This window comes from Hippocampus comes, unplaced genomic scaffold, assembly GCF_001891065.2.
Source record: "Hippocampus comes isolate QL1 unplaced genomic scaffold, H_comes_QL1_v1.1 scaffold111, whole genome shotgun sequence".
In the NCBI taxonomy this organism is placed as follows: Eukaryota; Metazoa; Chordata; class Actinopteri; order Syngnathiformes; family Syngnathidae; genus Hippocampus; species Hippocampus comes.
Window position 1 is genome coordinate 2,972,799 of NW_017805698.1, and position 13,180 is coordinate 2,985,978.

General features: G+C 43.2%; 1 protein-coding gene across 1 annotated transcript; it reads left to right on the forward strand.

The window, feature by feature from the left end:
- Window positions 1–482: 482 nt before the first annotated feature.
- On the forward strand, window positions 483–12,241 carry zgc:162707 (UPF0524 protein C3orf70 homolog B). Its single transcript, XM_019882356.1, has 2 exons — window positions 483–1,263; window positions 11,302–12,241. The coding sequence occupies exons 1-2, from the start codon at window positions 1,080–1,082 to the stop codon at window positions 11,928–11,930; spliced, it is 813 nt and encodes a 270-aa protein (XP_019737915.1). The 5' UTR covers window positions 483–1,079; the 3' UTR covers window positions 11,931–12,241.
- Window positions 12,242–13,180: the final 939 nt, after the last annotated feature.

Genomic DNA, 13,180 nt, shown 5'->3' on the forward strand with positions numbered 1-13,180 from the left:
CAGGAAACGGTTTCACTCATAAAAACCAAGAAAATACTTTGTCATCTGCCTATTAAGCATCACAAGCACATTTTTGTGTTTGATGATGTCTGCTGCATGCACCACAAACATGGATCCGCACATTGGCAAATCGTTGGTTTGATGATGAGTGTTGCTTCCACAAGGGAAAACTTAAAGGGGGGGGGGGGTCATGTTATTCAATTCAAATGTCGACGCCCCTGGTTATTATTTATAGGGAGGGGCCCAAATTCTATTGCTACGCCCCTGTTCACCACGATCCATCGTGCTGTTCTACTGGATTTAAAAACTCATTTAACTCCAGCTCAGAGCAGTAATTACAATCTATCGTCCCATCTGCTAATTCTGGAAATAGTAACAGCAGTCCGATGTTTGTGCTGACTCAGCTGGCCAGGAACTCCTTTTGTATAAATCAGTGCGATTGCGATCCCACGCCCACCTTGGAGGAGTAGCAGCTGAGGGTGCTGCCACCGAGCGGCCGCAGCCTCCTCAACCGGAACTACAGTATCTTACTATTTCATATTACGCGACTATTCCGTCTTCTTCAACGAATGTGTTCGTTGTGTAAGCTGCTGAACGTGTAGGAGGGTACCTTTCTCATTTTTTTTCTTCGCGAGTGGGCAGCTGGCTTCGTGTCTTCCGACTCCTCCCGCCGTGTGGTGAAGTTGAGATGGTGTGAGTGAGGAGCTCACGCACACTAACACATACGCACAGTGGAGCCTCCCGAGGGCTGGATGCCAAGATGGGGAGAGCTGTGGAACGCCACCGTGAGAGCCTTTGAGGACAAGAACAGCCCCGGCCCGTCGAGCTTCACGCACTTTTTTTTTTACGAAAGAGGTTGCCCGCCGCCTTTTAAGTGACGACGAACGGTATTCCTGCCCAGCGATTCGCAGTCGGAGCCTCCACCCCGGGCAGGCTTCCTACTTGGAGCTCGCCCGCCCACCGCGGCGGCGCTCGGTTGCTGTCATGTTGTAGTTCTTCTCCCCAAAAGTGTTGCGTTCTTGATTTTTTTTTTTTCGGAGGGGGAGTCGGCGTGGAAGTGAAGTTCGGGCGATGCTGTTATGGCCGCCTCCGGTGCTCCAAAGTGTCTGAAGAGTGAGAAGTTGGACGAGGCGCAGAATTTGGCCAAAAGCTGCGCGGGGAGACCAGACTTCCTCCCGTGTGACGGACTCTCCATCTGCGCCACGCACAGCCACGGAAAGTGCTTCAAGCTGCATTGGTGCTGCCACCTGGGATGGTGTCACTGTGAGTTGTTCATGGCCTCATTTTGTCTTGTTTTGAAAGAATCTCGTTTTATAGAAACGTCAACAATCTGCCCCCCCCCAAAAAAAAAATTACAACGCCTCCCCCCCCAAATGTTACAACGCTTTGTAAAATAAGCAAAATAGTACTCTTTAAGTTTTGTATTTCATAAAAGCATGCATATAACAAATATGAAAAAAATGTGATGAATTGAAGTGTTTCCATCATCATTTTATGCTTTTTAAATGGTCTCCTCGGGTGTGTGCGCCTTGGCTACTAGGAGGTAGTATAATATATAGAGCGATATCCATTATTAAGGCGCATCTCACTGGGCGGTGAAGATTTGCCTACGTAACGAATGTGTTTGTTTGGTTTTTTTGGTCAGGGTTCGTTCAAGGTCGCAAAGACGTTCGCCAGACATTCGCAAACAATTTTAATGGTTGCACACAGTATTAATTTTTTTTTGCCATCAAATTTTGAGCAAGTTCCACATTTCTTTGCAACAAGAAAGTCGTATATTGAACGTCTTTACAACCTTTAATGAACCCTAACAAAAAAAACCCCAAACAAACATTTGCTATGTACGCAAACACTTGCAATCCTTGGCTCAGCAGCTACAGGCTTAGTTAAGGAGGGGAAGCCAGTAACCTATACTCGGAGCCAATATTCCTTTTCAGTCAAAGGGAAAATATTAGCATTATTATTTTTTTTTATGTTTCTTGAATAACTTCAGATTTGCAAAATGTAGTGGTCGTTTTTAATCCTAGACAGTGTTTTAAAATTGTAACAAAAAGTTGAAGGAACTCAGGGTCATCAGCATGTCTTAAAAATTTAAAACCAAAGACTAGTTTAGTATATATAATACATACTTTATGGGTATTGTTTTGTTAGCCTGTCCCTGGTGTCCTGCGATGTTCGTTGGCATTAAGCTAAACGACTTTCATAAGGCTAAACTTTGTGGTTGGTTTTGAAAAAAAATGTGTAATTTGATTTTGTTTTATGTTTAGTCTTACAGTAAACTTCAACTGAGAGTGGCCAATGACAGCTGCAAGAAATCGTTTGACCACATTTTTCAAAAAATTGCTCACTAACTGTTGCTGCAAAAAACAAAAGAAAAAAAACATTTAAAATGAACCCCGAAAGCTCATGTATGATATTAACTGACAAAGATTAAAACAGAGGACTTCTTCACTTTAATTATAGTCATCGTTAGTTTTACAAACGTAAGACATGGTCTGTTATTGTGGTTGTAGTTGACAGGGATGTTCACCAAAAACCTCCATTTTACATGCTTTTTCCCATCACTATGACAACGTGCAGTAGTGCCACACCGCAGCAGTCGGCTGACTTAATTAGTGCCTGGGGAGTTAGGTGCCTGGCTCAAGGGAACCTCAACCGTGGAGGCATGTGCGATGCAGAAAACAAGGATGTACTCGCCTGGATATAAACAGCGCCTCAATCTGTTTTTTGTGAGCTTCTCGTGTCTCTCAATAAGACAAAGCAAATATGAGGAACGTCAGTGTGATGTTACAGTTGGACACCATCATAAACACTGTACATTGTTAAATTACAAGAACCCGTAGAGAAAATGAATGTCAGGATCTTGTGACATGAATGCAATCACAGAAATGAAAATCTTGAAATGGCTTTGATCTGTAATAGAATCTCTTTGAATGTAGAAATGCAATCATCATTTTTGTGTATGTATGTGCAGAAGTGAAAAGATGCCCCCCACTTCTTCCATTCCATTATGAATTCCACTGCATAGTGTTAATCCCCCCCAAAGGTTTCAGGTTTCACATTTCACATTGAGACCTGATTGGCTCCCGCTGTACTTGTGATGTCATGCACAAATCATTGCAATCGTTTTTCATTTCGGCGATCATGCTGAGAAATGCGCACGTTGAATTCAATAAGGTCTTTCAAATGAAACAACTGACCCTGGGCTTGATTTTTTTACAAAGAAAGAACCTCACAGTTGGCACTAGAAAAAAAGGGTGTCTTCATGTCACCAAATAAATACATTCGTCTCAGAAAACAGGATCCTGTAGCAAAAATAACGTTAGTTCTGCCCAAGCAATTCCATGACTGATGATGAACAGTACCAGGACTGGAACATCAAACTTAACATATCACTCCACCTCAAAGTGGTTGTAAACCATTCATTTGCCGACACCAACTGTCAGTGGTTACCTAACATGACCGTGGGTGGTTTAAAAACTTAGTGTCACAAAGCTGAACACATTTTTTTTAAATGAACATTTATTTTAAAGTGTGAACGGTCGTTAGATGAGGACAAAGGCAACGAGTGAAGCCTGCAGATGTCACCGCAAATCTCCAGGTGGGATTAAATGAGCCTTCAAGAAAATCGCAGCACTCCCTTTGGTGTTGGCGTAACTGCAGTAAATCCAACCAGTAAATGAAAAACACTTGTAGGGCGTAAAATATAAAACAATCAAATGGGGGGAAAACAAAATGTATGACAATTACTAAATTTGTTACACTTTTTGTTACACTGCTGCGCAAAGCAGTTCATCGAGCTCTGTTTGTAACGTTAAAATGTCAAATGTTGGGCCAAGTATTCAGTTATTCGAAATGGTTGTCAGTCTTTGTGTTTTGTTTATTGGAGACCACCGGGCTGTAGCATATACACCAGCTTTCTAGTCATTTTCCCGATGCCAAAATGTTTTGTGCACAGCACTCAGTTTTATTCAGAACATGTTCACATTTTGAGAAATAACAGCTCTTGCATTTTTGTTTCCTCATTTTTTGACAGATTGAGGACATCTTTTTGTCCAAAGGTTGATGGATTCAAAACAACCTTTTCCCACCGGGTAGTACGCTTGATGCGTTTTTGCGCGCGTGACAGAATCCGGAATCGATGCATTGTGGTGGTTTTCTAACCAATAGGAACCCTTTCTGCCATCGTCACGACTGACTGATTTATATCTCACGTGTGCTTATGAATAACTAATATTCGATCAGTATGTCAAACGCAAATTCAGCCATTCTAAAAGAGTTCCTTGTGAATATTTGCTTCAAATTTATTGGAGAAAATTAGCTCCACCACTGTTGTGACTGTGCCATTTCCAGCCACAACTCATTCTCTCAAGTCCTTCCAGTTTGAGTCAGTCCCACCTACGCCATCGTGCCTCTGCAGACACATGCCGGAATAACAAAGCAAAACCTGTTTCATTACATAGCCCAAAGTAGTCCTTGAGATGCGTGCTTAGTTCCTCTCTTTGAGTAGAGTTTCCGTGAGCTATTTTAGGCTTTGCAGCACACTTAAACTCCATTTGACTTGTTTGGAAAGTGCGAGGCATGAATGAGTCTCGCTGGGCGCAGACACTGGATTGCACTTGAATACAATTTCCCTCATTTGTTTATTCTGTGGTGGGGGGGTTAAATGCTCAACTTCAAAAAGAATCACAATGGCAGGTTACATTCAGCAGAGACGACACACACTATATATATGTGTGTGTGTGTGTGTGTGTGTGTGTGTGTGTGTGTGTGTGTATATATATATATATATATATCTTTTAATTTTTTTAAGAAGACCGTACTTGAAGAGTTCATGAGATCATACTTTGTTTTCTTCATTTTGCGAAATGGTTCTTGTTTTTGATGAAAAATACGCCCCCACCAACATGGCTGCCTCTTTGACGCAGTTTTCAGTCTGCTCTAGTCTACTGTAAAATCTGTTTATGACAAAAGAGCAGCGCGAGTTGCAAAACACATGACCCACCTCTCGGTCTGTTGAGGATGAATTACGATCAATTCTGGAACTAACAGACCTTGAAATTTTGAGTGGACTGGACACGATTTTCCGTCCGTTGGTCCCCAGGTGTGTTAAATTGAGGTTCCACTGTAATAAAATACAGGCAAAAACATGAAATGGGGCAGGGCGTCTTTTGAGGAAAACTGGTATTAGAAATTCAAACCTCAGTTATTTGGACATCTTTTTCGACAAGCAGCGGGGTCACGCGATATCTTTTATTGACAGGGCGCAGCATCCCATTTTAAAGGTCAGCCTTTTTCTCTCGCTCACATAGAAATGTCAGGGGTATTTTCACTCCCCTCGTTCCTCAGACTCTTTCTCCACTCTCAGCCTGACACTTTGACAGCGCCGCACGAATCACCGCGGCTGAGCTTCAACCTGACAGGTTGTCCTTCTTTTCGGGCACGCCGCGTTTTATCCCATCTCCGGCTACTCCGGGAATCCACAGATGAGCACGGAGCACAATCACGATACTCGGCAGCAGCTAGTCAGGGCTTAAAGTGTGCACAATGTAATCTTTTGGCATTGTGACGTCCAGGATGTGCTTGCCTTGTCATTTGAAATCTTCTCATCAGGATGGAAGATTTCAAAGTCCTTTTCCTGTGTTTATTGGAAGCCACGCCCGTCATGAATTTTTTTCCCCCGCAAGTCTGTTCACTGGTACATTTTTTTTTCTTTTGTAAACATTGTCTTGTCCTCCTTTTTTTGCTTTCAATTATTCAATGGATGTTCACATGGTGCTGCTCTATTACCACAAACTGCCTTGTAGCCACTATTTCATTTTGGCTCGTTTTCCCCGCTATACAAAATAAAAACACCCAACCATAGCATAATGTACCTAATGGATTTCTGTCTCTCAGCATAATCATGCACTATAGTCGGACTAAACCAGCTTAGACGATGGTATCAGGCGGAATCAGGACACCCGGGGAGAAAAGTGGAGCTGCATACAATAGCTTCCCTGTGACGTGTAACAATGCAAAGTGGAAAAAGGGAGAAATGCGACATCTTCTCTCTGATGCGTTTTTGCCATCATCTATTTAGACTGTAGATTTCCTGCATGGATCTGAAAAGCACTATACCAAAAAAAAAAAAAGCTTTCCAAACAAACAAATAGCTTAACCTATGTACAGTAAATAGGATAGACTTTACTCAACACTTGATCAAACACAAAATATTGAAATTGTCATGCATCTGAGAATGGATGTTCTTGGTAAACTGACACCGTAAGATTTTTCATGTATTTTTTTTCGTTCTGTGAAAACGCTTTTCATGTAAACAGCGGGGGGGGGGGTGAGGGTGGGAGGGTTGTGTCTGTTGCTCTTCTAATTTGCACACAGCTGTCTCTTTGCTGGAGCATTACACTGAGAAAATGAGGTAGAGTCGAATTGGATGGAGGTGAACGCGACCGTTCAGCAGCAGCTGACAACATCAGTCCGAGCCTCTCATTAGTCATAATTAGCTGTGCTTAGTGTCCCCGCCAATATGTCATGTCTGATGAGAGATGTCACTCACAGCACCAATAAAACCAACGGATGTGAAAGCCCCCCCCCCACCCCCTCCTCTCTGCGAAGTGATTACAATCACTGGGCAAGGTAATTACTCATTAAGCTGAAAATCAAAATCCTAATGAGGAACAGGATTCTCAGTAAGCTCCTTCATCTCCCATTTTTTTCTACTTTGGTGAAACTGGAGGAGATCTTTTGAAATGCCCAGATGTGCACTTGAGTAGGGTGAACTTGTCAATGCGTCGTGAAGTGACTTGATACCGAGCCGCCTGCAAGCGATGAAGCATTTTGATTTTGCTTTATCGAACTCACAATGTGGACATCAGTCTCTTCGACCTAGAATTGAGTGGATGTTTGTTTGGGTTTTTTTTTTTAATATGAAAAGTAAGGCACTATGATTACTTAAAAATAAATCTCGTGTGACCTGAAAATGTTCTGTGTCTGTGAGTATAGGGGATTATTCCATTGTAACTTGAAATGATTTCAGTCATGGCAAAATATAGAATTTTGCGGAAAAATCTATTGTTTTCCTCGAAATTATTATATTATTTTGATTATTAGGATCCGAGCAGCAAATGCTGCAAGAACTCAGTTTTTGTAGAAATTCTTCTTCTGATTATTGTTTGGGGCCTGAGCATCGAACGCTTCAAGGAAGCAATTGTTTTCTTCGAAATTCTTTTTCTTCTTCTACTTCTCCATAAAGACTCACATTTTGGAGGAACTAATTCCAAACGAAAACTCACCAACCTTTGCACACACATTGGGCCTGGCGAAAAATGTTACATTTTAAAATCGCCACACACGAGTACAAAAACATGGGGCCAGAGCTCCCCCTTCTGGGGTTTGACGGACCCTGTCCTGGTGCGTTTAACTTACGGCTATGAAAATTGGAAGACCCGTGTGGCGCCCTTAGACATACTTTTTTTTTAATTTTAATGTACAATTTTGGTCCATTTTTGCCCATTTATAGGGTCATACTTTTGCCCGCTTGTCCCACACGGTTCGCCCAATTGACTTCAAACTTGGGCTGTACCATTTCAATACACGGGACAACAACTAGGAAAATATTTTACGCTTTTGACATGCATGGCATGTTAATGGAACACTTTAACTTTTCCCGAGGTGTGATTGTGAGCGCAAATGGTTGTTCGTCTCTGTGCCCTGCGATGATTGCTTGGCAACCCGTTCAGAGTGTACACCGCCTGCTGCCCGGAAAAAGCTGGGATGGGCTCCAGCACACCCGCGACCCTCGTGAGGATCAAGCCGATTAGAAAATTGATGGATGGATGGAATTGAATGATGTAAAAAAAAATCGTTATGTGAGGATGCAGGGTTTTTCGCAGACAGCTGTGATATATGTGACGTCTGTAGTTGTGAGCAGCATTCTGGTTGTGTGTGTGTGTGTGTGTGTGTGTGTGTGTGTGTGTGTGTGTGTGTGTGTGTGTGTGTGTGTGTGTGTGTGTGTGTGTGTGTGTGTGTGTTACCCCACATTCGGTCGTTGTGAATAAATCCAAAGGGAGACTTATCGGATTGATCTTTGCAGATTTCACCACTGTGCTGCGGCATCGTATAAAGTCTCCGTCCCTATCAAAAAGATCAACGCAGTACAGTCAGACTCGTGACTAAAGTTTGTGGATTTCACACAAATGACATGAAAGTATGTTATTGCCTTCATATTGAAATTGCACGGTGCATTCCATTAATGTGACATGAGTTTTCACTGCTGGAGAGCCCCTAAGTCTTAATTTATCAAAGTGGTCCAGATGCCGGACAAAAAGCAAAAGCTACAGTTCATGGTATTACTTTTAAGTCGTGCCAATGCTTTTCCTGCTATTTCCTGTTAAAAAAAACGAAACAAAAAAAAACATTCAGATCAGCAGAGCATCAACAGCCAAGCTAAAATATGTTCCCCTTTGTTGAAATGGTACAAAGGCTCCTTGTTTTGTTCAGCCTGAGGTGGGAGGGGGCCGTGCTATCTCCCCAGCCATTATGAACAGACGAAACGATTCTGCCAATGCATGTCTATTCTGTCGACATGAGCTGAACTTGCAGGGCTGCGTGGAGTCATGAGACAGGAAACGCGTTGTTTCACATGAGACCTTCCCCTTTGCTGAAATCTGAACCCTTTGTGCCCGCCCAGCTGCAACATATATCGACACCAGGCCAGCGCTTTACAGCGAAACATGACATCATCCGGCCAAATATTTCTTTCTTCTCCCGGAGGCTTTGTCAGTATGAGTCTGCTTTGCTCAACATTTACTTGTTTTACTTTCAAAGCAAGCCGATATTAAACGGACAATCTGAGCTCCACACATTTTCCGTCCGGCTGCATTCTTTTCGTGCGAGTACAAACATTGATGGCGCGACGCTGTGGGAGATGGAAGAGTGCTCCCGAGTTATTCACAGAGGAGCTTCTCTGTGCTTCGTAGAGAGCAGATGAAGAATTTTGTCGAATTCCCTTCCCGTACTTCCCACCTATAAATGCACACAATACGGATTGAATCCTCGTCGCCTCATAAATATCGTAATTATCTCGTGTCTCTTTGTTGGCATAGCTTTGTTTTCTTTTTTCCTCCCCACAGACAAGGTTCATTACCTCGGGAACAAGTCACCTCCTTAGCTTTTATGCATCCCGCATCGTGATTAGATTTTTTTTTTTTGTAATGAGGAGCTGTAATCTCCTTTTTTATCATGTGCCGAACGGTCTCATTTGCATCTCCTACATCCCCCACAATGCCTTTCATCATCACCTCTTTTGATTGTGTTGCTTTCAGGCGCTGGCATTTTAAACGTGATGAAAGGCTCTTGAGTTGGGGCTGAGACCTTCGTTCTGTGGTTTACGTGGCTGAGTGTCTGTGCAAAACACACAGGGGGTGTTAAAGAGTACACGCTGCACTCGTGACACTGTGCGATATCCTTTGTTGTATTTGCGACGCAACAATAACTGCCGGTTTCAACCCTCCAGGGCAGAATGCCTCATTGAATTGGATTTCGGAATTGGATATAAAGTGCGCAGGCTACCTTGTGTGCGATGTGACAAGGAAAGCTGTCATCTGTTTTGATTCGGTCCCGCCCGCACGCGGTGCTCCTACCAAAAATACTCAAGCTAAACCATATGTGTATTAATCTGCTGCGGAAATCCAAACATACCCCAGTTTCAGTAAACCTGCTGTTCTGGTGAACTACTTTACCCTTAAAAGCAGTCAAATCACAGACTTGTCGTTTTTTTCTTGAATGTTTCCTAAGCCGAATAGCATAATTGCCCAAGTAACCTTTTCGCAAAACAAGAAAAAAAAAAAAAATCAACAAAAAAGAAAAGTCCAGTTTGCCTTGAATTCAACCTTTGCGGATTACCATGACCCGGAAGACTGCGAATCGCTCAGATTCCCATACTGCCATACTAGTAAACAAAAACCTGACATTTGAACAGGGGTGTGTAGACTTTATATATCCACCCGACATATAGCGTGAGAGGAAGAGATGTACGAGCTTGCATTGTCTGGTCCTCTCCTGGGAGCCACTTAAACAAAATGTCCGCGCTCTCCCGGCTGCACGGCTGACGAGCATCACCACAAACTCTTCTATACGTCCATTCATTTTCTATCGCCCTAAGATCCATAGAGACGCATTCACACCTGAGGGCAATTTACCGTCTTCAGCGGAGCGAACATTCCCTGGATATATCGTACATCCAGCAGCCGGAACGTTATGACTGCTTGCACATCATGAAATCCAGTACAATTGCTGTAGCAAATATTCAAACATGATACAGGTGGCTCTGTCAGAGAAGTGCAGGATGAATGTAACAATTTTGGTTGTAGTTTGAGTTGGCTACACTCCCGTGGAGCTGACATTTCTGAATATAGGGGCACCTGTGGTCACAGAAACATCAAGCTAATTGGTTGGATGGTTACAGCTTTAACTTTTAACATGCTTGTCGACAAAGTATCATTTTCTTTCTAATCTCCTGAGAACACACTCTATGTGCTTCCTCTGGTCCGTGTTTAATGTGGTACACAGTCACCCTTGAAACAGGTTGACTGACTGAGTACAAGTTTGAAGTGACCTGTGATGCTAATTAGAGGGGACCCTCTGTTGAAACTACATTGATGAACACATTTTTAATTCTTTTTTTTTTTTTTCATTAGCGAGGCAAATGAACTTTTCAAGACTATTTTTTTGTGCTAATTCCAAATCTACCCACATCAAGGGTGTCAATCTCATTTTTGTCGCGGGCCACATTTTAGTTTTCCTTGGAGGGTCGTTATGAGCGAAGCCATATAAAAAAAGTCAAGAACAACGGTTTATTCAACTATTGTTTAAGTTATTGTAATGAGAGGTTCAGTAACAAGAAAATGCTTCCAATATCACTCTTATTTATTTAAAATGAGAATTTGAATTATTGGTAGAGATTTTAGCAAGCATCATGAAAGTTGCCATCTTTGATTTGCATTCGCGGGCCACATAGAATGATGTGGTGGGCCAGATCTGGCCCCTGGGCCTTGAGTTTGACACGTGACCCACATTATTTTCTCAAGCGCATCAAGTTTTCATAATATTACTTCTAATAATATAATAAAAATAATATATGTGACATTGTAATATATTGAGCATTTTAAAAATGAATTAAGGGTTAGGTTCAGCAGCAACAGTTTTGTTTTGTTTTTTAAAATGTGATATAATTGGCACTGTGTTGTTGCAAGTTAACAGTCTTGCCAAAGATGGCTCATTGATGTCCCGCTCGTCCTCCTCCAGGCAAATACGTGTACCAACCCATGACCAACGTGTGCCAGCTGCCCAGCACGGCGGTGCCCCCCGCGGCCACGGAGTACAGCAGCACCATGGACCTGTCCGTCTCCCTGGCCGAGCGCTTCCTCAAGCTGGCGCCCTGCTTCCGCTCGCCTCCTCACCTGGAGTCTCCCAAGTACTGCGTCATCGCCGACCTCTTCGTGGACGACTATGTGGTCAAGCGCATCAACGGGAAGATGTGCTACGTGCAGCGCCCGCTACCGCCCGCGCTGCCCGAACCACCCCCACCACCCGCTCCCCCCATCCCTCAGCCGCAATCCGCTGCCAAGGCCGTGCCGGCGCCGGCCCAGCGCGTGCACAGTGAACAAAAAAAACACGCCTCCCCCTTGGACAAAGTCAAGGGTTCCAAAATGGACCATTGCTCGTCCCCATCCAGCTCGGAGGACTCCGGCATCAACGCGCTCGGCCTGCACTGTATGGAATCCTGCGAGGACGAGAGCGAGCGGGAGGACGACGAGCTGAGCACGGATGGAAACTCCAGTCCCGGAAGCCTGTGGGATCAGGACGAAAGCTCCTTGCTCTCTCCCTCCAAATCGATGATTGAGATCATCGAAAAGATCGAAACAACTGTCTGAAGTCGTCGTCGCGACGCAAGCGTCTGAGGATTTACCTTCGATGAGCCTGGACGATCAAACCCCCGGGGGCTGTCTCGTTTGTTTTCCTCTTTCCACCTTCTGTTCACAATCCCCGCATGGAATGAATTTCTGCCACTTTCTACCAGAAAGGACACAAAGATGAAGCACAAGAGTGCCAAGCACAAGCACAAGTGGACCGAACAGCACATGATGGAAAACGGGAAGGACAAAAGCAAGGTGAAAGTACAAAGGAGTGTTCGGGCCACACTGAAACGATAAAACCACGCGAATGTTAAAAGAATCGAGTCAGATTTTTGAAGGTTCAATTTCCAACACAAACTTAAACAATGTCATATCGTTCAGTATTTGTTTCAAAAGAAACGCATCTAGTGAAAGAGATTTAAGTGTGTAGTTCTTTCTCCGGGACACACGCAAACGTTTACACAATCACAAAGTGTTCAGCTTTTATACTCCTGATAATCAGGCCTCATTCTTATATCGACTTTCACCGTCACATCATTTTAGTTTTGCAGTGCAGAAAAGAAAGAAAAAAAAAAACAAATTGTACTCCTCCGATTTATTTTTTGGGGGAGGGGGTTACAGTGAAACTCCTCTACAACGAAATCATGTATGCAGCAAGAAATTTTTCACAACAGGGGGTTTTTCACTGTAGCAAATTTGATCTCAGATGTACACACGTACACACACACACACACACACACACACACACACACACACACACAAACGTATGTGTACTCTTTATTTTTATTCCAATAGTGCATAAGTATGAGCATACACTTATTTGACACATCATATAGTCAGTGTCGAAAGAAAAAAAGAGAAATAATTCGCGAAATTTACGATCAGCATTCACTTTTTCACTTACAACAATTTCTTGGATAATGTACTTTATTTTGCTTCCTCCGTCTTTCATTTTGATCAGTTTTCCCCTCTCTTCCAGCGTCAGAGCTCTTCTTGTCTTAGTTGCTTGACATCCAAAGGTCCGTTTTGTAGCCATTTTAGCAATGCAACGTTCTTGCTGCGTCTGAAACTAACAATAACAAATACTTCCTGGACTACTGCGTCCCGCTCGTCCTCCTCTATGAAGCAGTAGAGGTCGCTGTTGGATTAGACTTCGTTGTAGTGAATCTTGTCGCGAGGCAAGAGCAGAGAAAAAGATTTCGTATAACGCAACAGGGGTTTTTTTCGTTGTATGGGGGGCAGGAAAATGGGAATGGTGTTAATGCATG

Bases quoted from the DNA above. Each gene is read 5' to 3' on its own strand.
- zgc:162707 (XM_019882356.1), top strand. From the start codon at position 1,080: ATGGCCGCCTCCGGTGCTCCAAAGTGTCTGAAGAGTGAGAAGTTGGAC. The intron at 1,264-11,301 runs GTGAGTTGTTCA...GTCCTCCTCCAG, and splicing joins CCACCTGGGATGGTGTCACT to GCAAATACGTGTACCAACCC.